The sequence below is a fragment of the Abramis brama genome (assembly GCF_963993115.1).
Source record: "Abramis brama genome assembly, chromosome: 14".
In the NCBI taxonomy this organism is placed as follows: Eukaryota; Metazoa; Chordata; class Actinopteri; order Cypriniformes; family Leuciscidae; genus Abramis; species Abramis brama.
Genome location: NC_139976.1, coordinates 32,791,330 through 32,818,422, shown reverse-complemented (window position 1 = coordinate 32,818,422; position 27,093 = coordinate 32,791,330). Strand labels below are relative to the sequence as shown.

At 38.0% G+C, this 27,093-nt stretch overlaps 1 protein-coding gene across 3 annotated transcripts in view; it reads left to right on the top strand.

The window, feature by feature from the left end:
- LOC311096507 (cGMP-dependent protein kinase 1-like) overlaps positions 1-27,093 on the top strand; it is a gene marked incomplete at its 3' end in the record, with an annotated part of 154,287 nt that overhangs the window by 10,599 nt on the left and 116,595 nt on the right. For all 3 annotated transcript variants that reach the window (XM_084135707.1, XM_084135706.1, XM_084135708.1), the window contains exon 2: positions 14,469-14,635. In XM_084135707.1, coding sequence (XP_083991833.1) covers positions 14,469-14,635 — 167 coding nt within the window. The remainder of the gene's footprint in view (positions 1-14,468; positions 14,636-27,093) is intronic.

Here is a 27,093-nt window from a genome sequence, read left to right as displayed (position 1 = left end):
ACATACATACATACAAACAAACAAACAAACAAACATACATATAATTTAATTTTTATTATATAATATTTCATTTTAAAAATAATTAAGATGTGTACTCTCACATTTATTCAAGGTGCAAGTAAAATGTGTAATTAATTTTGACGTGATAGTTGAATTAAAGGAGCTATATGTAGAATTCATTAAAATCTTCTTAGTAGCGACACCAGTGGCCGTTAAGTGAACTGCAGCCAGCAACATATTGCTCATGCTCGCACTCGTGCACTGAACATGATTCAGTGCTCTGATATATAATAAACTTTTATTATTTCCAGACCCAGAGGGATCCATAATTCAATACAAAACACATACATATTAAAAAACACATACACAAAAACACATACATAGTAAAACACACCGTGTTCAATGTCTAACATACAGACATGTACCCCAATGGTTCCACAGTCTGGACGACAGTCTTACAGAACTTCGTCTAGGGTTAGTTAACACAGCAATTAGGTCATTTTTTGACTCAGACACCCTACCCATAAATCTAAACATTAAGTTACGCAAGACTGCAGCACAGGGAATATACTCACAGCGAAGTTCTTTTTAGTTCTTCGTTTAGAAGTAAAAACTTTTAACGAACATCCCAACGCTGTCCACACAGCTGAGAGTGACATTTAGATGAATATATAAATATGTGATGTGCTCTTTCCTCTCAATAACAAAATAAACACAAAAAGAAGAAAGCATCTGATCATAGCGATGTGGATTTGTTTGCACCAACTCTGTAATATACCGGCATCATGTGGACAGATGAGGTCATTAAAATTGCAGTTATGATAGTTTTGTTATAAAGTATATTTGAGACTATAGATCTGGCTATGTGAGACTGTAGTTTAAATGAATACCTTTTCTTTACATGACACAGTAGCTCTTTTGGCATTATCCTGAACATTCATTTCATGTGTCACTGAACCGAAGAGAGGTCCTCGAGAGCGTGCGTAACCAACACATCCTTCTGATTTCCCCCGAAAAAAAGTCCTTCACATAAAATCATTCAAAGTGGAATCAAAACAGGCTTTCATAGGCAACTTAGGAAATCAGGGAAGTTCTCATTTAAAAAAAAAGTAATTAATGCATGAAAGTTCTTACATAAAGCCCCATTAGATAACAATCTTTATTTTGTTTATCAAAACCATATGAAACCAACATGACTACCAAGACTACATTTCTTAGAACTTGGCACATCTACTTTATCATAGGGGCTGTTTACACCTGGCCACTTCATGCGTTTTCTCAGATCAGATCGGATCGGATCGCATTCCAGACAAAACTGGACAAGTGTAAATGCATCTGGTGGTTGAAACCACATATGTAAATTGTACTCCACCCAAAAATCCCCCCCCTCCCAAAAAAAAAAAAAAATTAAACGTGTGAGAGCGTGTTATAGGCTATATGTCATGTTATAGCCAGATATGATGACGCTACTGGAGCACGCATCACCGCAAATGAGAAGCTGAGCATCTATTCATTAAGCCAACGTGCAAACTATTTCAAATCAAAGTGAAAGTAAGTCGCAGACGCTTAACACACAATCATCATCATTAAAAGTAAAGAAACGAAATGATCTTACCAGGGCTGTTGCCGCTCTCTCTTATTGCGGTCTTTGATTTTCAAATTTTAGCTGATGATCAGTAAAATGCAGCTCATATCTGTTGCTTTCGGTGACGTGCACTCCATTAAATCTGCATATAGCGCGGGAATTGAAGATCGGATTTAAATCCGTTTCGCAAAAACACATTTATGTGACCAGGGGCCTCATTTATAAACGTTGCGTACGCACAAAAGGCGGCGTACGCCGCTCTCTACGCAATAATTGGTATTTATAAAAAGCAAACTTGACGGGAAAATGTGCGGTCCTTCACGCAAGCTCTGACCCAGGCGTACGCACAAAAACGGGTGAAATGAGAAATGGCGACACCGTCGGCAGATGGAAGAAACACGTGAAAGTGTGTGAAACTGTAGATCGTTGTGTAAAAGAAATGGCAATACTGCCTCTCATAAATAACATGAAGACTTCACAAAGCAAGTCTTACAATTAACAGCCTACACAAACACCCGTTTGATCGATCTGCAGTGTAAAACAAACAAAATCAAACGAAGATTACAACAGAAATGCAAATTAACACATATTTGCAAAAAGATATAAATATGTTCTGCAATAATATTAGCATGTTATGCAATTCATCCTCATAACACATCTGTAGCTTGTCAGATGCAATCAAATGGATGGTAATAAAATGCCATGATGTCATCACAATGCGTAATGACGCACAATGGCTGATCATGCGCTTCACGCTTGCGCGTGAGTGAAGTTACGTTTCTTGGTTTTCCTCTGTGTTTGCCATGATTTCGCAATCGATGAATATTAACTTGTGGGCGTTTCACTGTCTATTTATGGGCAACTATGGGCGTGACATGAAGCCGCAAAAGCTGCGCTACATTTAGAATTGATTGTGATTTATTAAGGGAAAACTGCGTAGAATGTGCGTGCGCACGGTTTTATAAATCCGAATATTTCTGTGCGTACGCACGTCCTATGTTTCATCCGTACGCCACTTCTGACGCAAATCCTACGCAAAGTTTTATAAATGAGGCCCCAGGTGTAAATGGAATCGTTTTGATAAATCAGATTGCTATCCGATCTGAGAAAACGCATGAAGTGGCCAGGTCAGTGACCTTTTTTTTTATACAAAAAAACAGTGATACTGGTGACTCATTTTGCATTCTAGGGCATTTCTACATTTTTGTTAAATCAAAAGCTATTTAGAATGGGAATAATATTGTCTATTTGAAAGAAAGAGAATAACCCTATAGGTTTCAAAATCTGACCATAATTGCTTGCGCAAAACATCATGCATAGATTTTTTTGTTTTTTTTACAATTCGTAGTTTTTGAAACTGGGGGTTGGTTGCAATATTGACATTTGGCTTTTGTCGCAACAAGTCAAGTCACCTTTATTATAGCGCTTTTTACAATACAGATTGTTTAACAGCAGCTTTACAGAGAGAACAGGAAAATAATGCAACAACGTTTGTGTCTAGAAGAAAATAGTGTCATAGTCCAGCGATGGTTAATTTTTCTTGTAAAATAAGTTATTAATTTAGTTCATATAAATATATAGCCGCTCTGGAGAAAACAGTGATGCCATTGTCAGTGCAGGCAGATCAATAATATTGTTGAATATTAAATTAAAGGAATATTCAATATTAAACAATACGCTCCCCATGGAATATTTTAAAGCACAAACATACAAAGGCTACAATTTTTCTTCATTTGTCCTTTATTGCACTGATGCACAACGCTGACCTTTCAAATGAAATGCAGGGACACCTGACATTTGTTTTAATGTTTGTTACAGACACGGTGAACAACCATGAGTGTCTTCACATTGTCATCTCCCACTCTGGGGCCCCTGTTCAGTTTTGCGGAATGTATCCATCTTGCTTCCGACCAAAAGAGCATATTTTCTCCTTTTAAGGAAATCACTCAGTGTTGTTCTCCGTGTCTGGGCAGACATGAATCTTTGTTAAACAAAAGAGTGGAGAGTGGGTTAAGAGCTGTAAAAAGCATGCTGAGAGGGAAGGACTGTTAGGTAGGAGATGGCAGCACACATACTGCAAGTGTGCCAATCTACACTATCTGCCAGCCTATCTGAAGTTATTCAGCGTGGCTTAACAAAGCCATGCTCCATCTGGCCTAAAAATCACTCTGGCATTCCACCGAGTGGCCTACCATGACACCATAATGATGCCTCAAATATCAAAGACTAAAATTGCGAGGTGGTATTTTCTGTGCTTTTTGCTATGGTAACCCCTTTGGAGCGGTAGTGTTGCCCATCTCTGAAGACTCTGAAAACCTGTCCAGCAGCTCAAAGAGAAAGTTGGCTGTGATGGCTTTTTAGTTTGCGTTAATGAACATGAGGAAACAGGGGTTGACATTGATCACGGGATAATGATTTGCTAATTCACCTATATTCCACCAGCTTCTTGTTTTTAGTGTCTGATTTTTTATTTTCAAAAGCATCGTTTTGATTTCAGTCAGCACTGTTAATTTCCTCTGGAACAGCGTGTAGGTTTAAGTCCACATGGACTGTTTCTGGTAAATGAGCCTTTGGGAGTTGAGGAGCTAAAATTAGGCAAACGTGAAGGAATTGCACTCTTGCACGAGATGACTGTTACAACGTAAGATACATTATCGACGGCCTTCATTCATGTCAGTGTGCTTGTGAATGTGACCTGGGCTCTGATCATGATCTGCTAGCGGAATACTTGATGATTGGATTGGATTCAAGATTGGATGGTTTAGTGATTTGCCATTCAAAATAAGTCATGATACCAACGGTCTGATTATCGCGTGGGACGCTTGGACTAGGAAACTTTGAGTGGAAACTTTGTCAACATGAAATAAAATTTGACCCTGTTTGCTTTTTACAATGCAATCAATTCCCAAATAAAAGCAAGTCCTGCTTTCTAGAACTGGTTGATTACATAATATATTCAGTGATGCCAATTTGACTGGACTGAGAAAAAAAACTGAGCTGAATAATGACACTGTTATCTTAGGTAGAGCAGCTTTATAGCTGAATCGAATTTGTTTCTAAACCTCTGGGGACCTCGTGTGATTTAGAAATGACCCACCCACATCTGAATTTCATGTGGCGCATTCGCACGGGATAAGCGAAGCCTGTGATTTTGCTCGAATTTACTGTCTTCTCCCGGATATGATTTCAATAGGCTATTGCTTGGAAATGTCTTGTCGTTATAGGTCTAGTTTAGCTGTAAGATATCTCATAAACAGAAGAATGTTCTTTACCACATGCTGCGATACATGTCTGTCACAGTGTCTGTTGTGTTTCCACTGGGAGTCCACTAGAGGTCCCTTCCTTCCTGTCTCCATTCATCCTGGAACCACATTTCCCATAATCCTTGTTTGTTCCCATCACTTGTGATTACACCCAGCTGTTCCCATTTATCTTGTTAGTGTCTGTGCATAAATACCCTGTCTGTGTTAGTTCATGTTAGGAAGTCATTATTGTATGTCACTCGTCAACTCTAAGGTCTGTTTTCAAGTCTGTTCTCGTCGTCGTCGTCGTCGTCGTCGTCGTCGTCGTCGTCGTCGTCGTCGTCGTCGTCGTCGTCGTCGTCGTCGTTCTTGCTTGTTTTGTTTATTCGTTATCTGACTGATTAAATGGTTTTCGACACTGGCATGGAGGACTACGATTCTGATTATTTGGACTTTGACTCTTGTATGGATGACGATTATTTGGATTGCCCTGATTACCATGTTGCTGCGGTTGGATCCACCCATTTCTCCGCTAGCGATCGTGACAATGTCATCCTTCTCCATCTAATCATTCTTTTTGTTTTCGCTCTTCTGGTGGTTTTCAGCTGCAAATTGTATAGTTGTATGGTGTAGGTATAGCGATATGGCCCAGCACCCAAAATACTATCAAAACACTCCAACACAGCCTCCATTCTTCGCGAAAGATGGATAAAAAGCCGCACAGGAAACAAAAACCTTGAAAAAATTATATACGACCCTGCCAAATCACAGAGATGCCGATTCGCACGGGACTAATATTATCACAGGACCTCAGTGTTCGACGAAATATGGTTGGTCATTTGCAGGGGAATTTTTACTTTACAAATTACAGACATGGCCGATTCGCACGGGATTAAGATCACAGACAACCTCCGCAATTATTACAGATGAGTAGAGGTCACCAGGTAATACTTATCCAGTGCGAATAGGGCTTATAAATTTGACAACATCGTCAATGTTATTAAATCAAAACTGAACTAACTTCAGCTGAATTACGACAATACTGCCTTCAGTAAAGCTGCTTAAATAGTTGAACTGAACTTGTTTCACCAAAGCAGTGAACGTTATACATTTATTGAACTGGACTGAATTGAGCTGAATAATGAATTTGAAATTGTCTCATATTTGATGAAGTTTGCATTAATGATTTAAATTAATTTTGTAAATTATTTGTAATTAACTGTCAGTTTTAGGGAACTGATTCAAAACTCAAAATTGTATTGCATCATCTAAAATGAATTATCACCAATACTTTTTTAATATATTAAATATAATAAATATAAAACATTTTGCTATAATTAATGAATAAATAATTGCAAAGCTGAATTTTCAGCATCATTACTTCAATGTCACATGATCCTTAAGAAATCATAAAATTGTAATTTGGTTTAACATTTCTTATTATTACCAATGTTAAAGACAGTTTTTGCTGCTTAATATTTTAGTGGAAACCGTGATACGCTTTAGCAATCATTGAAATGCTTTTGTTAATGTCATTTAATATCATGTTTGATTTGGGAATGTGAGCTAATGGTACAGCATCACAATGTAAGAAAATAAAAATAAAATCCAAACAAAAGAAGTACTGATCATTTTCTGTCAGGACATTGTCTGTTAATTTTACAGACACAATGCAATGCGTAATTCAAAATACAGGTAAAACGCCTAACAATACTATATACACAATACAATACATATTCACACAGTACATTGTTCCTTATATTTACATACTTTTCTTAGAGTGCACCTGCACCATTTTAAGTGATCAGTCCTCATCTGGCTTCTGTTTCCGTCCCCTCGTCTTTTTATTACACCTCTCATTATTGTTGGTCAATGGCTGCCCATTCTCTGTGTGTGAATAATAGATTGTCTCACTGTTATGTCCTCATCAAGTATGAAACGTGGAATGATTTGTCGTTAATCCCCTATTCAGCGTCAGACAGAAGGAACAATTGAGGCCATATTTCTCTAGACAATTGCACGATCAGGGGGATAAGAAAACAACACATGAAATTAGTTTATAATCCTGTAAGTGTTCCATTTTTTTCAGTCTCATGTTCCCTTTGGAATTCATATGCATACAAATGATCGTGCATATCCGCTGCTGTCGTTATGAGTTTGATTTGAACAGTTATTAGCAGTGATCACTCAAACGTCTTATCAGCTGGTTTGAACTGTATGGCTAACAGAAAAACACGATTCACATGAGGTGGATTTGGTCGTTTTTCAGATCAGTAGTTCACTGATTCCTGAGTACTGGGACAAAAAAGAGAAAAATAATTCGGTAACACTTTATTTCGATAGTCCACTTTAGGCATTCTACTAACTAAGTAACTTTGCAACTACATGTCAGCTAGCAGTCATTAGAGTATTCGACTGTCTGCTTAATAATATGCTAACACTTTATTTTGATGGTCCCTCAAATGACATTCTACTGACTATAAGTAACTTTGCAAGTGCGTCAACTTATTCTACTAACCCTAACCCTAACCTAACAGTAATACTCTGAGAGAGAGTTCACATGTAGTTGCAAATTAATGAGAGTCAGTTGATATGTAGTTGCAAAGTCACTCAATAGTTAGTGGGATGTCTAAAGAGTACTATTGAAATAAAGTGTAACCAAAATGTATCAAGGCATTATTTGTAATTATGTTTTTAACATTTGTTCCAACTCAATGCCAACACCATCAAAAACAAAACAATCTGCAAAAAATAAATTATTTAAATTATTGGTGTTGAGGAAAAACATGTTTTCAAATATTTCAAATATTTAGTTTTTCTGGTGATGCTAGCTAACAGCAGAAGGAACTGGCTAAAATATTTTGACTGACACCAATCCACAATGTGACTTCTGACTTGTGATGGAGCCTGGAATTAAACCATGCCATGTTGCTTCGTTTGGCCAGTGGAGGACTGGTCCCCCGATTGAGCCTGGTTTCACCTAAGGTTTTTTTTTTGTCCTTTCTGTCACCTGATAGAGTTTGGGCTCCTTGCCACTGTCGCCTCTGGCTTGCTTAGTTTGGGACACTTAATATTCAACAATATTACTGATCTGACTGCACTGACACTATTTGATGAGAACTGAACTGAGCTGGACGATGACATTTTCTGCAGAGCTGCTTTATATCTGAATTGAACTAATTTAATAATTGATGATCTTTACAACATAACTGAATCAACTCTGAACTGACTTCACTTTAGTCTTTTTGTTAGCTAGATTTAAAATGAGTGTGTCTGCCTCCAGAACAATGCTAGGAAGATTTTTCCAGAGTTTGGGAGCTAAATAGGAAAAGGACCTACCGCCCGCTGTCAATTTTTATATTCTAGGTATTAAAAACTGGCCAGAATTATTTTGAGATAGATATATTATATATAGACGTGAAGGACTATAATGCGTTAAGAGCTCGCTCAAGTACTGAGGTGCTAAACCATTTAGAGAGTAAGTAATTTGCAAGATTTTAAAATGTATGAACCAGGCTAATATGGTCAAATGAAAGACTGCTATCAAATAACACACCCAGGTTCCTAACTGACATTGAAGACAGAGCAGAGAAGCCATTAAGTGTTTTAAAGTATTGTAGGTTATTACGTGCGTGGGTTTTTGATCCTTTTTCAGAATCAAGTAGTAGGAAATTAGTCATTATTTCAACTATGTATTCTGTTAGTTTTGTGAATTGGTATATTTCATCAGGCCGCGGAGAAATCTAGAGCTGTTGTGGTCAATAGTATTAAATGCAGCTCTTGGGTCCAGTAACACTAATATAGACAACACTAATATAAAGGCAACCACGACTGGATGAAAAGAGCAAATCATTTTGTAACTCTAATGAGAGCAGTCTCAGTATTATGATACGGTCTAAATCCTGACGGGAAATCCTTGCAGATACCATTTCTTTTTTATAGCTTTTCTAGTATTTTTGACTGATAAGGGAGATTCAAGATCGATCCGTAATGAAGTAATTCTCTAGGATCAAGTTGTTTTTTAATGAGAGGTTTAATAACAGCCAGCTTGAACGTTTTTGGGACATATCCTAATGACATTGATTAATAACAGTAATCTTGGGGGGTATAGACTCATTTAACTTAAAATAATTGTCTGGTTTTAGCCTGGTTTCTGTCAAACACAGCCCATCTAGGTTATGCCTAGCACATCCAGCACATATATCATTTACAAAAAGTGCTTTTGTAGAAAGGGATCTAATATTCAGCAAGCCAAGCTTAATCATTTGTTTATTATATCTTTATTGTTATTTTTTTGAACATCAAGTAAATTGTTACCCTTAAATGGGTTTGGGATTTTTTTGGGTTTTTACTAGCTTGGGGAACAGACACAGTCTTAATATTAAGGTTTCTAGGTTAAACAATCTCTATGTGCTGAAATTTATCGGACGTCTGTGATGTGAGGCGGCTAGAAGACAGTCGGTTTAGCCTGTCTGTCTGCTTCCTAACCTTTCAACAGGCCAGGTCTGGACCAAAAACATGTCCAATTGTCTATGACATCTATATCATCTATATTATTGTCCAGACACCACTTAGACATCCAGCCATTGAGTGATGACTGTTTGCTATCAACCTATGACAGTGGAATCAACCCTACAAATTGTTTACAGAGTAAAATAATTTAATATTCTAGTGATCATCTTTGATTAATTTCATTGGAGAAATGTGGTTGTTTCCCAAACTAATGGTGGGTAAAATCACTGGACATGTTTAGTCTCATATCTCAAGAATCAGTGATTTATGTTTGGTGGGAGGACTGTTTCATATACAAAACGCCATTGTTTGTAGCGCTGGTGCCCACATGGATGACAAATCAGAAACTGCGCTGATTGTTAATGTCATTAGTCCAGGCAGATCCACAGATATTGAGGTCTTATCATCCGCCCATGGGACATTAGTACCCAGCAGGAGTACGTGAGTGGTAGTAACGCAGTGTATCTGAGCAGTCATCTGTCCGCTCCATGTCCTCCTCGGACTCCAGTACTTGTGCACTCTTGCACATATGGTCCATTTCTTGACATCATCTCTGCCACGCTGCCATTTCTAATCAAAGGAGAAAAGCAAGGCAGCATTTTCACAAGCAGACCTGCTTGTGCAATAGTTAAATCATCACATTTACCCATTCCATTATTAAAAAAAATAGATTTGTGAAAGAGAACTCGGAATGCAGTAGCACAAGCAAGGCCATCTGACAAGCACTGTCAAATGAACTGTGTTGTCAATGAAAATGACTCATCATGCAAAGCCAAGATGCACTCCATACGAAGGAATTCATCCATTGACATGATGAGGTATTGATTGCATTCAAAAACCCAGCTATAGGGGATTCTCTCTGATTATTTCAGAAGTTTACACTTTTCTGTGAATAATCTCACATGCTGTGGTGTTGAATGGAGGTGTCTGGGATCTCAAGAAAAAATTATAGATTTGCATGTGACTCAGTTCTCTTAGAGGAACCCAATATTTCAGATTGATTTTGCTCATGCAATTTCAAAAATGACTTTATCTCTTTTTGATTTTATAAATACAGAGAGAAGATATTCAGGAAGAACATTGACTTAGAAATTGCCTAGTTTTAATGCTTTTTAAATGCTTTAATAAGTACCCAGCTAACAGGGAACATTCTTGTTACATGTTACTTGGTTTTGTGTTTCTTGGCTTTGTTATATGGATTCTTATTTTGAAGTGTTGTTTATGTTTCCATTGTCTCCTTTGTGTTCTCTTCCTGTGGTTTGTTCCTGTTTACCATTTTTACCATAGTTACCATTATTGATTATCATGCCAACTGATTAACCACACCTGTGCCTTGTTAACCCTTGTTAGACTGTGTGTGTATATACCACTGTTTCATTTTTTGTTTGTCGGTTGTTGTCTTTGCATCCAGGGCTGCGTTCCAGTCCAAAATTGTCATGCCCTTCACTCGCTAACTTCCCTCTTTCTCGTTCACTCGGATGTACGTCATTGTTTTGCCCACTACTGGCGGAAACTGCAATGGGCTGAATTGGAACGTCCCTTGATCCCTTGATCACTTGGAATCATCTATGGAGTTTATTTATTATTTATATATTTTTCCCTTTAAGAATTTGTTTAATGCAGCATCCAAATGTTTATAGGTGTGTTTGGGTTGTTTTAAATTAAAAAAATATAATTAATATATCATAGAGTTGTTTGTTGTTGTGGTGATTAGACAAGATCTGTGGTGAAGTCACAATCGTACTGCATTGTGAGACATATAGGTGCCTGAAGTAGAGACTCGCTCCCTCGGTCAAAATCAATGTCCATATAAACTTCCCTAGTCCACTTCACGAAGTGGAACGCACTTCAAAATGGCGGCAGGGATTCCCCCAAGGGGAAGTGCTCAGGGAAGTTCGCAAGTGCGTGTCTAAAAGTGGACTGGAACGCAGCCCAGTTGTAAAGCTGTTACGTTTCCCCATTGGAGTATATTCGTCTTCCTGTTTGGGTATATGGTTTCTCATTTGGATTATCTTGCAATGAATAGATCCTTAACTCTCCACTTCCCTGCAAACCATAACAGTCCTCAGAACTTTGACTACCATTCTGCAAGGTTCTATCAAAGTTATGAACAAACATTCTTCCAGTAACATTAAATAAATGTTCTTTCAAAGTTATCTGGGTGCATTTCCCAAAAGCATCGTAAGTAGATCGTAGAACCATTGCCACCAATGGTCTCTATACGATCAACTTTGCTCACGGTGCTTTTGAGAAACACAGCCCTAGGGCCCTATCTTGCACCCAGCGCAATTGACTTTGTACACAGACGCATGTATCATTCCTATTTTGCACTCGACGCACAGCGGACTTTTCCCTCGACAGACGCACGTCGGTAAATTAGGGAATGAACTTGCGCTCCCGGGGGCGGTTCAGCGTAAAGAGGAGACGTGTTCTGGCGCAAACGTTCCCTGGTGCTATTTTGCAGTTCCAGAAAACAATTCCGCCACAGACCAGGAAAAACCTAGTCTAAAGTCAGTGGCGCGTTTTCAGTGGCGCGTTCAGATGCCATTTTTGCATTTTTTAGTGTTACTACTTATTACAGAATGTCCAGAGAAAATTCAAAAGTAGCATTCCCCATAATGTTTGCAAAATTATAAAATGGAATGTTCCCGTAACCAATAGGGCTGAAACGATTAGTCGACATTGTCGACAAAATATCTTGTTGTCGAGTAGTCGTTTGATCCCACGTGACCTAATGTAAGGGCCTGCAATATCGCGATTTGACTGCTACGGCGCTGTAGCGCTAGAGAGTAATGCAGCCGTTACAAATGCTATTGCGGTAGAAGAAAACACAGCGCAAATTATGACGGAGTCAGAAGCCGTTTCTCAATATGCGTTCTTGTCTGTACTTGTGTTCTTGTGGACTTGTGAAACGTCATCAGTTGCTGCCCTAGTACTGTTCCAATTCAAAGTTCACATCTAGCCAAGTCCAGTTCAAATCCCCGGATGTGTACTTGATCCGCCCCTTTTACCGAGGATGCATCAAGAGGTGACTTGTGCGGACTTGAGACAGCAAGGTATCCCAGAATGCATCTCACACCAACCAGCAAGCGTCAATAGCAGAGGAGAAACCCCGCGTAATTTAAAAATACTGCTGTAAATGTGTCACGAAATGTAGTTTTAAGAGTATTTCAGGCGAGAATGTAGTTGTTTAAAGCTCAAATCTTTGGTTTATTTATAAAGATAGCGCCTATTTGAAAATTTGATCTGACGTTTTCGGAGTTGTGAGAACCAGGCAATCGGACACTCGGTGCTCATGTACCCCGCCGAGAACAGCCCTGTCTCTTTTTGCTAAATGTTAGTTTTAATGATCAATATTATAATGTTTTTTTATTTATCATATTTTTAAAATGAAAACAAAAAGAGTCAGGGTTGTGCTTTATATTTCGTGTTGTTCTAAATATGCAGTGAAGATAATCAATTGCGTTGCCTGAGCCACATTTGTGTGGACATTATGTTTAAGATTTTTTTAAATGAAAATGAAAAGAGCCAGAGTGGTGGTTTATAACATATTTTGTTTTATTTGTAGTCTAGATATACATAAAAGAGATAACCGGAGTAGCCAGAGCGAGCTGAGTCACGTTATCAAGTACGCCGCTGTTCCATTTCAGAATTATTCGTACTTGGAATCAGAATTATTCGAATCCGAACTTTGCGTACTTGGTATTGAGAAACGGCTAGAATGTCTAAACGAATCAGAACTAGCAAGGTGTGTGAAAGTTTCACAAAACTTCAAACCAAGAATGCTGTCGTGTGCAATACATGCTAGGTGGAACTTGCTTTTCACGGGAGCATAACATGCATGTAAAAGCAGAAGACGAGCCGGTGAGAGGTGAATGTTCTCCAGCTGGAGCTAACGTTAAATAACTAGCAGTAAATCTCTTTATTAGAGAATGCAATACTACTACTAATAGCAATAATATGAATAATATATATAATTATTACAGTAATGTGATGATTTATTTTTGCATAGAATAAAGCTTGATCGAGCTTAGGAGTCAGGGCTGTTTTTATTATTGTAACACTATTAGGTATTACAGTCTTATCACTTGCCTGTATTTTGTTCCATATTCATGAAGACTTACAAAAGGAGATGTTATGAAGAATATCGTGTCAGTTACTTTTTCATACTGTAAATTAAAAGGTGAATGAGAATGTCTCTATTAGATCAATTGTCATGTCAATTTTATAATATCAACTTAACTCATGTCAACTTATAATAATTGTTTGCAGATTAAGTTTGTCTGTATTGCAGCTGATTCATTTTTGTTGATTTTTTTCTATTGAAAAAGAACCGAATATTTAACCAATGCTTAGAGAGCATTTGTGTGTGATTTGAGTTGGACAGAAATCTGAAAACTTAAAGAGAATGACCTGTTTAGTTGCTCAAAGTTCATTAAAACAACCATTTCAAAAGCTGAAGTGATTTTCTTTTTTTATATTATAGTTAGAATATGTATAACTAATGTTTTAGAGTGTTTTAACTAATTGAAAAAGCTGAATAATCGTTCTAAAACTTACTGATTAGTCGGCAAATAATCGACGATTAGTCGATTAATCATTCTAATAATCGTTAGATTAATCGATTATCAAAATAATCGTTTGTTGCAGCCCTAGTAACCAACTTTCAGAGAACATTCAGAAATAACATTTTCATAACTTAATGGGAATGGTAGCAAACATTCTTACTTGTTGTTAGCTGAGTATCAACAAAAAGTAAGGATACATCTAGGAAACTTTATAAAAGAGGTGTATTTTTTTATTTTTATTTGTAGTTTTACCTACAATTTGATTGAGTAGACTTGGTTATCTTTGGATATTTAGCTGAGTTAGTGATAATTTAAAAAAGAGAGAAAGAAATAACAAGTTATTATTCTATTAATCATTGCAGTAAGATTGTGGGACTTGATTGTCTCATATCTCAAGAATCAGTGAGCTAAACGCTAGTGCGATAGTGTGAGATTTGGGACTGTTTCCAGTTTAAAAAAAATAATAATAATTGTTTTACTTTATCTGTTTTTGATTTTATAAAGTAAGCAATTTCATCCTTGTTTTCCTAAAGTAAGTAATTTCATCCTTGTTATCCACAGGTCTAAAGAACTAATCAAAGAGGCCATTCTTGAAAATGACTTTATGAAGAACCTGGAGCTGTCTCAGATTCAGGAGATTGTGGACTGCATGTACCCTGTGGAGTATGATAAAGAAAGTTGTATCATCAAAGAAGGCGATGTGGGCTCCCTGGTCTATGTCATGGAAGGTAGGTCATGTCCAAGTATCTTTGCTTTATCCTTATATGTTTACTTTACTGTGTTTTACTACTGTACCAGATGATTTACAGACCGGGCTGTATATTGCTCTGTTTTTACCATGTGTTCTTTGCCACAACTTTTTGACCATGTAATACAGTGTTGCATTGCTTTATTTTGAATCCTGAACATTTACCATCCATAAATAATTTGAAAAAGACATGTTTTTTTAAAATTATTAAACAAAATACACGTTTAGCATAATTTAAAATGGAATGTAAAATGGAACCACTTTTTGACATTGCAATGACTGTCAAAAAGTGGCCCAGTTTACCACATTTCACCCCATGAGATGAGACAGCTGGGAACACTTTAAAACAAGTTTTGTTGATATTAGTTCATTAATTAGCTAACATGAACTAACAATGATAAATATGTTTTTACAGCATTTATTAATCTTTGTTAATGTTGTAGTTAATTTTAGGTACAGTTGTTAAAAATGTGTTCATGCAAATTCACAGTGTTAACTAATACCCCTTAACGCCTGAATTTATATAGCTGTATATAAAAAAAAAAAATATGTGTGTTTTTGCCTTTAAGTAGATGGTAAATAATGTTGAGATTATCAATTTCACTTTTGCACAACAAATAAATATAAATTTTGGTATGTTGCAAATTTGCGACAACGGGCATTTAGGGTAATATTTTTTACAAAATGGTAAAATTAATAAAACACATTTTCCCATCTCAGGTATGTAGATTTTATTCATGGCACAAAGTTGTTAGAACTTATAAACTTTAATTGACAAATTAATGAATCTTGACAACAGCAAGAAACAAAACACTCTCCTACTCCCTAACATTGACAGTAGTTTTTATACATTCCATGTTACACTCTGTTTAACTCTTTCCTTGTTTCTCCAGTGCATACATTATATATTCTTATAGTGTTATATCCTAACATGCTATTTTTTGTGAAAAAAATAAATAAATAAAAAAATTTTTTTGGGCTGAAACCATCTAAATACAGCATTATTATAATATGTAGCCATTAGCCCAATCCAGCCGTTATGGACCAATGTCGCAAATTTGCTACAAACAGAAATCTACAAAGTACGTAAAAAATATTCGTCACATGAAGTCTATATGAATAACATAGCTATAGAAGCAATCAATAAGCTGGTACATATTTTTATCTTAGCACAACTTAACTCATTTTGGGCAATTTCTCCACATTTTGCAAACCAAAATATTAGCTTCGGTGAACCGGAAGTAGTTCCCACTCCGACCGCTCCTACGAGAAACCAGTGCGTGCAAAATGTTCCTAGGTATGTATCGAATGTGCACAAACAGGCATTGGGGGAAAACACACGCTATCTCGCCTGCAGTCTGAATGGAAGGGGTTTGTTGCAAATTCGCGACAGTGGGCGTTAAGGGGTTAACAGATTGATTACGTATTTGATATGTATTAGTACTGCCATGGCCAAAAGTATTGGCAGTGACATAAATTTTGTTTCGCAAAGTTTGCCGCTCCAGTATTTGTAGATTATTTTTTAATTTATGTATATCACTGCCAATACTTTTGACCGTAAATGTTGAAAACTAAGGTTAATAAATGCTGTATAAGTATTTTTCATTGTTAGTTCATGTTAACTAACGTAGTAAATGTTAACAAATGAGACCTTGTTATAAAGTGTTACTGTCAGTCTCTGTTGATGAAACATGTCATTAAAAATTCAAGAGACTGTGAATTTGTTCCTCATATCTTTCTTTTTTTGGTTGAATAATGTGAGGAATATTTCACATGTTAGCACATGGAGTTCTGGAGGAAAAGACGTTTTAATCCTAACATTTCTAGACGATTAAGCAGTTTATAGCTACAGTTTAGTGTTTGGTTTTTGCTCTGTGTGGATTAATTACCACTTGTAAATTAGATTTTATGAGGATACAGTTCTCAAAGGCCCACTCCATTTTTTTTTTTTTTTTTAATTAATGACCGTTATAAAAGGAAATACTCCATGTAGTAGCTCACAATTATTATTTTTTTTGTAGCCACAGTAGAGGAAACGGGTTCACACACCAGACGAGATCTGAAAATGTAAGAGTCGGTTCAGTTATTTTGGTGTTTCTGTAGTTTACAGCCAAACAATATGTGAACAGAACCCTGTTTAGCTCTCTGAAATAGGGCTGATGCTGTTTGAACGTTGGTTTAGAACTGAACCTGTAGAGTAATAACCGTAGCCTGATTTAATGCACTTCCAATTTAGCTTTTCACAGACATCACGTAGATTTGTTATATTATATTTCTGAGCGGTCTGTCGCAGGTTCTTATGCCGTTTGTGAAAAAACCTCCTTTGTTTTCTTGACCACAAACAAAGGTCCTTTCAGATGGGTTCAGTTGTTCACATTGTTGGTTTCAGACGCCACGGGGGTTTTCTGAATGCATGGCCACCCCCTGTGCTGCAGCGGTCTCTCAAAGCATTTAAAAGTTCACTTATGGCCTGTGTGGAAAATAGTCTGACGTTGATTGTGAAGTATACCTTGTAAAAAAAAGACTGTATGGTGCCGAATTGGTCTCCAAGTTGCACTTTGAAAATATTAACCATTATTAAGATGGTTTCTAGCCTTGAATATGTCTCTTGAGCTGATTTAATTTAGTCTGTTTGGCCACTGATAGCATGGACATAAAACAAATCAAACTGAGTTTGCTTTAACAGTTTCAAGGGTCATTGGATGTGTTGCAAGAAAAGATTGCTTCCAAAATGTTTCAGTCACATTTCAAATTCATCATCAAGCGCTGTAGAATTTTGGCATTTACAAAAATAGAGTGGAAATATCCTGTGAAGGGCTATGAATAGGTATTCAAGTGAGGCAGATGTACCATTCTGTTAAGTAGAGCCACTTACTGTGGTGATTTTTTTTTACAGCACTGCACCCATGATCCACTTTTTCCTCTCCAAACTAACCCCTGCCAGTCGCCTAAGGAGGTATGCTCTTTACCTCTAAACCTTTCATTCTGCTCCCAGTAATGTACACTCTGCAGGCGGCTCACCTCATCCTGGTGTATTGTTGTCCCTGTAGAGTCTTGCTAGTCGCCTCTGGCGACAGAGATGCTAATTTCCTCAAATGTATTGCCTTGCCTTTGTGTTGGCCCAGTTATTTGATTCCTAAACCCCTAAGACTGGTTGTGGTCCACCTCACTAATGTATTTAGTAAGCGTTTTTGGCATCAATCAAGTGACCTTTATTTTAAATATTACACTTCTATAAAACACTTTATTTGAAGGTTACGTAGTTACATTGTACTCAAGTAATATTAATTAACTACATGTACTTACTATATAGTTACGGTTAGGGTTTGGTTTAGCGTTAGTTACTTGTATTTATGCATAATTTACAGTTATTACTATAGTAAGTACATAGCCTACTATATATTAACCCTGCCCACAGTATTTGAGGTCGGGAAGTTTGGTCTGGATTTGATCTGTTGTGGAGCAACTATGCTCGAACCAGAGCTGTTCGGACCAATCAAATTGTCAGGGCGGGCTTTATACGATGATGGACAGATGATCAACAGTAACGTAATCATCCACGTCACCAAAGAGCGCTTGGGTTGAATTTGTTTACAACAAAGATGACTGCCGCTGGAGAATTGAGATGTGTAGATTCTGCCATCGCGTCTGTTATAGAAGATATTGACAGCGCATTCTTTTTAAAAGAGGAACAGAGAACCGCGATCAAGGCATTTGCCGATCGGATAGATGAATGAAGAACATGCGTCACTTACTCCGTTGCTCTGATTGGTTGTCGGTCTATCAAATTGAGTGCAGAGCCATTTTCTTTCCTGGTTCGGTTGAAACACGCCCCATAATCACAGCCCAATGGAGCAGTATTCTGACTAGAATCTGAGTATGATGATGTCAGGCTAGTAAGTACATGTAGTAACGTGCAAATGCGTCACCTTAAATAAAGTGTTACCAAAGAACAAAATCAATGATGCAAACTTCATCAAAAATTAGACCAATTATATTCTGCTGTAAAGCTGAACTAAAAAGACAATAGTGTCATTCTTCAGCTAAAGTCAGTTCCGTATTGATTCAGTTCAGTTCAATATCTGTGTAAGGTTCATTGATTATGAAACCAGTTCAATTCAGCTATATGCAGCTTTACAGAAGGCAATTGTGCCGTCATTCAGCTGAAGTCAGTTGATTCAGTTCTGTTCAATAACAGTGTCGATGCTGCAAAATTCATTAATTATGAAATGTGGCGAGCAGGACGAGGCTGAGGGCCGTGGGAGAACGGTGCGCGGCCGGTGGCGTGATTGCTAATGAGCGACACCTGTGAGACGCACCAGTCTCGTATCTCTCACGGAGGAGCGGAAGCATAAAAGGAGGAGTGACGACTACGTTTACATGGACACAATCGGAATGAAATCAATACGATTGATGAATCCGAACAAGGTGTTTACATGAATGATAAATAAAGTAATCGGGTTGATGTGCGCGTTTATATGTCACAAGTTTCAAATCGGATCTGATGTTTTGACATGCACACACTGCACGAATATACAGAGTTTCCCACTTTTCGCGCATAAATATTCTCCTCTATTGGTTCTTTATTTGTTTTAAACAGCAGACGTAATATTAATTCGTCTCTGGTCATAATTTAGAGCATATTAACCGTTTTGCCGTGCTGCTTATTGATCACGCAGTAAAAATGCCCCTCCCCGCGGCCAAAACCAGACGTCTGTGGATGAGAATCCAAAACAAGGACTGGTGGGACGTTGTCCTGCTTCACTTCACAGACGCGAGAGTGAAATGAGAATTTTAGAATGACAGGAAACTTATTAATATGACACTTTATTCAACAGCTCGTTCCGCGCGTCATACGTCATTACGCTAGTTAACGTCATTGCACATGCGCAGTCCTTTCAGTTTCGGTTTTCAATCCGATCAAGTGTTTACATGTTCTCTCGATCGGATTACAAAAGGGATAAACCACCCCTTTCAATCCGATCGAAATTTCATTTGGATCGAGCTCAATCGGATCGATTAAGGTGTTTACATGAAGGTTTTTTAGTCCGATTGAGCCATCAATCCGATAATAAGTGTCCATGTAAACGCAGCTAGTGAGAGATACGAGACCGGTGCGTCTCACAGGTGTCGCTTATTAGCAATCAAGTTTTGCTCTCATCTGATAGTGTCAGTGTGCAGTCAAATCGATAATATTCCTTAATATAAAGTGTCTTTAAAACACTTGTTTTGTTGCCCTGATATCCGTTCTGCTGTTGTGTTTAGCCGAACTGAAAGGTTAGTAAAATGTACTACAAACCACGCCCCTACAAACCACACCCTTACAAACCACACCCTTACTACAAGTTACGCTTCCTACAATGAAATATCCAATTAGGGGATGTCATTAGAGCCCCTCCCTTTGGAATCGCTTATGTTGTCACTGGTACTACTCTTCTTCTACTTCACTTCCTTGCTTGCTTTAAAGTTGCAGTATGTGAGATTGACAGCTAGCGGTTGAAATGGGTACTGCAGTCCAAATTCAAAATATTGGAGAGAGTTGTTCCCCCGCCCCTTTCCTGCTCAGACTCGACGCTCACGCGGGTTGCCAGAACGAGCACAATTGACAATGGAATGTGCGGAGACTTACTTGCACTGTAAGTTGATGAGTTGAGTTATGATGAGTTGATATCGCGTTTTAATATGCTGCCATTCATAGAAATTTTTTGATGGGTGCGGAGGCTTTTTAGGTCGGGTAGAATCTGCGATCTCTGACCGAGTTTGTAAGTTGGCTTCCATGGCTGCAATATGCTGTGTTTGCCGCCAGCTGGCAACCTGTGGTACTATTGGGTAAATTGGCAAAATACGGTATAGCACAGACCAAAACAAAAACAGACATTCCAACACGGAATGCACATTTAAAAGTAAAATAACTGGCTGTAGCATTGTTTTTCAGAGAAACAAGTATGTGAACTCGGCATGTTTCCTAAATATCTGCAAACATATTATGGTATTTTTATGCTTTAGTACAGTCAGAAACGTACAGTACATACAGCACCTTTAATCTTCACTATTGCCACCTAGTGATAAGGCATACAGCTTGTATAAATAGATCACCAGATGGAGCAACACATCCTTTTTGTTTTTCCTCAATTTTTAAAGTATTTTAATTATGAAACTTATAAGTGAATCTTATTTTTTTAGCTATAATTACCAGATTGGTTTATATTTGATTTGTATAATTTATTTAGTTTTACCAGCAGCTGTTATTTCATACTTCATAAGATTAGAAAGCAATGTAATTTAGCCTTACAAATATTTCATACATAAAACATGAAATGTACTTGAAAAGATTGTTTCAGTCAATAAAATCCATGATTGTTCCTTTGCACTACTACTTGTAGTAATATAGGTATAACTTGCAGGGGCATAGTTTGTAGTTCACCTTTCAAAACATTGCTCTGTTTGTTTTTCGCATACTGACCAGCCCGGCAACAGTGGCTTAACCAATGACGTGAGTTTGGGCGGGACTCTCTGTCCAATGGTAGGTGGAGAGAATGTTTGTGAAACCTGTTAAAAAACAATCAGAATGGCAGAGAGAAAAACAGTTCACCTTAACTGGCCAATACAGTAATCTTCAATAGCTCAACAAAACTACTACTAAATGGCTAGAAAATATAATGGATATTCAATTTACACACGCCTTAATCTCTACCATCTCTTTATTTTTTGTTAATATGCTGAATTAATTTCAAACAGACGCCTTTGGTTCACAGAATTTTAAGTAATTACGCGTTTGAAGCAACAGGTCACTGGGTTTTCTGGGAAGCAAATGAAAGAATTCAAGGTTAGGAACATATTAATCTGACAGCTGTTAATGAAAAACCGTTAGAGATTCCTTGTGCTCAGCTTCACATATCAGATAAATCTAAGCACAATCAGAAATTTAGCTATATTGTCCAAGTATCCTCTGACAGATTGAAATGATTGATTTAATTAAATAAAATACATATAAACTGATTTTAAAGCCTTTTTTATCTAATCTGTTCTTTACTCATTCGTTTGGGGTTTAAATTGGTATTGAGGTATTCAGCTAATCTTTGATACATTCTAGGAAGTGTAGTAGTATAGTATGTGCTTGAAGTCTGTTATCTCTTTGTGTTGTAGTGTTCTGTTTCTGTGGTGAAGCAATACAAGCTGTTTTTGTGCCTGGACATTTGTTTTTAAAGTTATGTGGTGCTTCCTGCACGGCATCAGCTGAAAGATGTGGTGAGCAGGGCGTGAGGGCTCTCTGTCTGCCCCATTCCTAGACGTTGACTCATAAAGGTCCAGGAGGGAGGGCAGATTGCAGCTAATGAATTTCAGCCTGCTTGGATCCAGCACCATGGCAGATCCATATCAGATGGATATGGATGATTTGAGGATAGTTTCAGTGATGCCACTGTAGAACTGGGCCATCACTTCCAGTGGCAGGTTGAAGTTCTTGAACTTTCTCAGGACTTACTTCCTCTTTAATAGGGATGTTCATATTGTCTAATTGGTGGGTTGCCTGACTATTATAATTTTACTACAAGACTGTGATCTGATGACACATTTCACTTTGTGTTATATTACATTAGCATAAAATTACACAAAACTAGTTAACACAGCGGCTGAGACATGTAACCTAAACAAATTTAGCTGAAATACAAAAAAAAGGCACACTGCTAACTTGCAAAGTTTCAACCCCAAGGTCTTTGTCAGGCATACAAGACCTTGTTGGTGAAGTATTGCAAGTTAATCTATGTCTCTGGTAGCATGAATAGCTTCTTTTTTGTTAGTTTCTTTTTGATCAAGAACCTGTCTGAGTGATTATGGGTGTGTGCATGCTACTTTGAATTAATCTTTCTCTCTTCTAACCAAAAAAATGCAATCTCTCAGTATTTATGTTGTAAAGTCATAGAAATGCTATTGTGGATTTTTTTGTGAGAAGATCTGTGTGGAGGAGTGGGCCAAAATCCCTCCTGCAGTGTGTGCAAACCTGGTGAAAAACTACAGGAAACGTTTGACCTCTGTAATTGCAATCAAAGGCTACTGTACCAAATATTAACATTTGATTTTCTCAGGTGTTCAAATACTTATTTGCAGCTGTATCATGCAAATAAATAGTTAAAAAATCATACATTGTGATTTCTGGATTTTTTTTTTAGATTATGTCTCTCACAGTGGACATGCACCTACGATGACAATTTCAGACCCCTCCATGATTTCCAAGTGGGAGAACTTGCAAAATAGCAGGGTGTTCAAATACTTATTTTCCTCACTGTATATATATATATATATATATATATATATATATATATATATATTAGGGGTGCGCCAAAATATCGATATGGCGATATCTCGCGATATTTTCTCCCGCGATCGATTCTCGATGCGCTCTTGCCAAGTATCGATCTTAAAAGCCGCTAGGGCGGGCGTACACGGTGCGAGTTCGGACACTCGGGAGGTCGTGAGATATTGCACACGTTGCGAGTCAGTTTAACTGATAATCGCGCCAAACTGGTACACGGCACTACTGTCCTGCATGAATTTGATCCCGAGCCGGCAGCAATCACGTGGGCTTTCGCGCTAAACATAGAGACCGTCATGTTGCGAATGGGAGAGAGAGAGAGAAAAGTGTGTGTGTGTGTGTGTGTGACGTGACAGTGACAGTGTATGTGCACGCTGTATGGTTGCTGCCACTGAGGTATAGCCCCATCGACGTGGTTGTGTATGATTTGGCAATAGGGGACAGCTGGTGAAAAAACATGTTTAAAAATTATCGGGAGGTCGGGAGGTGCTCGTAACGTGCTCGGCTCGGCTTGTAATTCCTCTCACATGCTGCGAGCCGCCACCATGCGAGCATCACCGATTCCACTTGATTTCTCCCGAGTGAAAAAAATCATCTGCAGCAAAACAAAAATAGTGTCTGTGACTGTTTTGTTGCAACTGATAAGACACAAGTTGTTTTTGTTATTGTGTTTCATCCAAAAAAATAAATGGAGATTCATTTTCCTAATTAAAAAAAAAACTTTTTATTTCTTAAAACATGATATATTGTGAGTTATTACTGATAATATATCGATTATCGCAGTATCGCCATATCGTGATATTATCGGTATCGTGAACAATGTATCGCGTATCGTATCGTATCGCGAAGTACCCAGTGATTCCCAGCCCTAATATATATGGTGTTTTGACTGGATATTTGGTGTTGTGATGAGTCAAAATTCTACTGTCTTCAGATCATTCAGCTATAAATTCTGACTGCACTAGGACACCTGGTGTTTCGCTTCCTTCCTATAAAAAGATCCGGTGTCACATATTAGGCCAATCAGCGTCGTGTTATCTGCAAATTTGAGAATTTTAACAGAGGATTCCTTCGAGGTGCGGTAATTTGTTTAGAGAAGAGAAGTGGAGACAGCAAACTGCCTTCTGTTAGTCCAGTACTGGTAGACAGTGTACTTTCTGTTGTACTTCCTGTCAGTGAGGAAATTTGCATCATTACATCAAAGTCATATCTTCCTGATATTTATTTTCTTTGTGTGCAATGCGTGCATTGGTGATATGCATGTATCGTGGTCTACGTTTAAGCATGGTAGCTTTAGCTTTAAAAGTTAATCCTTTTAGCAGACCCTTTTTGACAATACACATGGAAACGGAAGAACCAATCAAGCAGATTGCTGGGGTTAAGTGTTTTGTGCTCAGAGGTGGTAGGAAAGGTTATGATCTTAATAAATCTCCAGCCTGTGGGTCACTTCTACTGGGGTTAAACATGTAACCTTTTTACAAGCAGATCATATTAATAACCATGATCCTCCAAGTTTGACAGAAACACTATGGGTTTTGGTGACATAGATTTATCAAAGCTTTTCCCTAAGGTCTTGCCTTTTTCCTGGTGCTTCTTGAAAAACCCATATTAATATGGTGTTTGAAATGCATCCGTATATTTAGAATATGTTTGTTATATAATTTAATAATAATAATAATAGGCTAATAATAACCCCCAAGTTTTGGCAGAAACACTATGGGTTTGTTGGCATTCAGGCCCTGTTTACAACTTGGGTCTCCAGCTGATAAAGTTAAAATCCCATCTGGCTAGCACACTTCCCATTGTCTTTACACATTAGGCCAGTAGGAAGGAGAGTAGGCGGTCTTTTGTGGCTGTTCGAACACATTCGATCACATGAGCGTCTACACTACGAAAGCAATCTTGTCGAATACGTTTTCGACTACCTCTGGAAGTGGTCAAAAGCTCAAAACTTTTTAGACCCTATTTAGAACTGTATTTTGTGTCGTCCACTTGTGATCCGATCGACCGAAACGCATCTTAAAACCAGGAAGTCTAGCCTTTTTCTTGGCGCTTCTTTTCATATGGAGTTTGATTGGTATCCAGACAGAAAAATTCATTAAAACAGATTGTTGCAGCTATTCCCAGACAGTCAAAGTGTTTAACAGTTGGCGAATCAGTTACAATTTAAGTAAACTGTCAATAAAATCACCTCCATGTTGTTTTAGAAGAAGACCAGTGTTTAGCTATCAGGCTTCTCTCAGGGCCGTCATCTGTGGTTTCATGCGTCACACTAAAGCTTTATTAGAATTCACTGATGTTCTGCCAAGTCATACCAATGATGAGTAGTGCTGGATTATAAAACATGTTTCAGGATGACCATACGTGACGTAAAATAATGACAAAATTTCCTGCTTACGTAGGGTGAGGAGTTGGCAAGAGACCCACTACATTTCCAGCACGCAAGTAAGTGTGATCCAAACAGGAAAAGCCCCCTTGACAGAAGCGATGATAAAACTGAGCTATACTTAGCCATGTGAGATGTGAACACTGAGAGCATGATTTGCCACGTTTACTTTTAGAAAGACGCAGATGCAGCGGATCTCTGCTCTAGAAAACAGCAAGTAACAGTTTCACCAGTCTTCGGCCAAACTGCCACAAACTGTCCCTGCATGCCGATGGTTGCATAGCAACCGCATGAAGGCTCACCTGGGGTAGTTTATTTACATCCGCATTAATATACTGTGCCCCACAAACCCAGCATGGGGTATAACTGTGGAGCACAATATGTGTGAATATGGTGAGAAAACATGTTAGCTGTCTGGGAATCTCACTGTTTAAGTGACAGATCCAATTCCAGGTTACTGTGAAAACACATAAAGAGGCTCATTCATTTTTTTCTCTGATTGGTTTGCACATACATTCTCATGTAAACTGTTGCATGATGTGGTAGTTCATCTCCAAAATGGAAATTCTGTCATTATTCACACTCATGTTGTTCTAAACTACTACTCCTGTTCTTTTCTCCATGGAATGGTAAAGAAGGTTTTTAGTAAAAATTATGATAACTGACTTAAATTTCAGTCTGTTACTCGTATAAAAGCACCCAAAAACCAACAAGTTAAAGGGGTACTTAAGCCAAAAATGGCTGTTGTCTTCCCTTTTGCCAAATAGGTAAGAACACCCATAATGCATTAGGCATGTTGCCGTCCAAGACCACTCCCACCAGTCTGCTATGGATATGCTTACCAGAGGAAAATACTGCCTTGCTTTAGTAGGAAATACTTCTTAGCAAACTTTTAGTCATAATTGTGTTGACTTGTATTATTCCAACAATTCAAAGAGTGAAAGTTTAGTGGGAGCAAGTTATTTTAAGTTTCCAGTGAAGGATCCAGTGCATTGTAGGCAGTGGCTAAAGGGTGCAAATAATTGTAAATATGGAGAGAACGCCGCGAAATACCTCCATGTTTGTAGTCAACATTTCAAACTGAATGACCACAAACACAGTATTTTAGGCCAAACGGAGGGGAAAAAACTGAAATAATCTGCTGTTCTGTCAATTCCGCTCAGTGGCAGTTCTAGACCGTTTTAGTGGGGCTTTAGCCAATTTGTAATTTGACCGTGCAGATACTTAAATCAGAGAAAATTATTGGGGCTGGTGGATGATTTGTTTTTGGCTGCGGATTCAGGTGACGTTGGAGCTCATCCGCTTACTCTAAAGCAGTCAGACTCTGCCAGGCGTTAACAGTTCGAGGTGAAAATGGCTAACGTGGTTTATCAAGTTAGTGGTATTACCTCCAGCATATTCTATTTGTGCGTGACATGAGCGCACACAGCGCGTGTCTTCTGCAGGTCGTGCTTACCAGGTTGTTCATAAAAGCCGAAATGTGCCCAGATGTAGGCTTTTAAAGTAGTTGGAGCATTTTAAATTTTCTCGCACTCGCGTCTCACCTCCCTCTGCCATTGTATGCTACCGCGACAAAGCACGTACGCGACAAATGACGTCAGAAAATTGTCAGTACATTATAATCGGTTATGGTCTATTACTGAACCGATACCGAATCGTCCTCGTCTGCATCGCGATGCATCGTAGAAACGATTCATTTTGACACCCCTAGAATACACACAAAATGAATGCCCATTTTGAA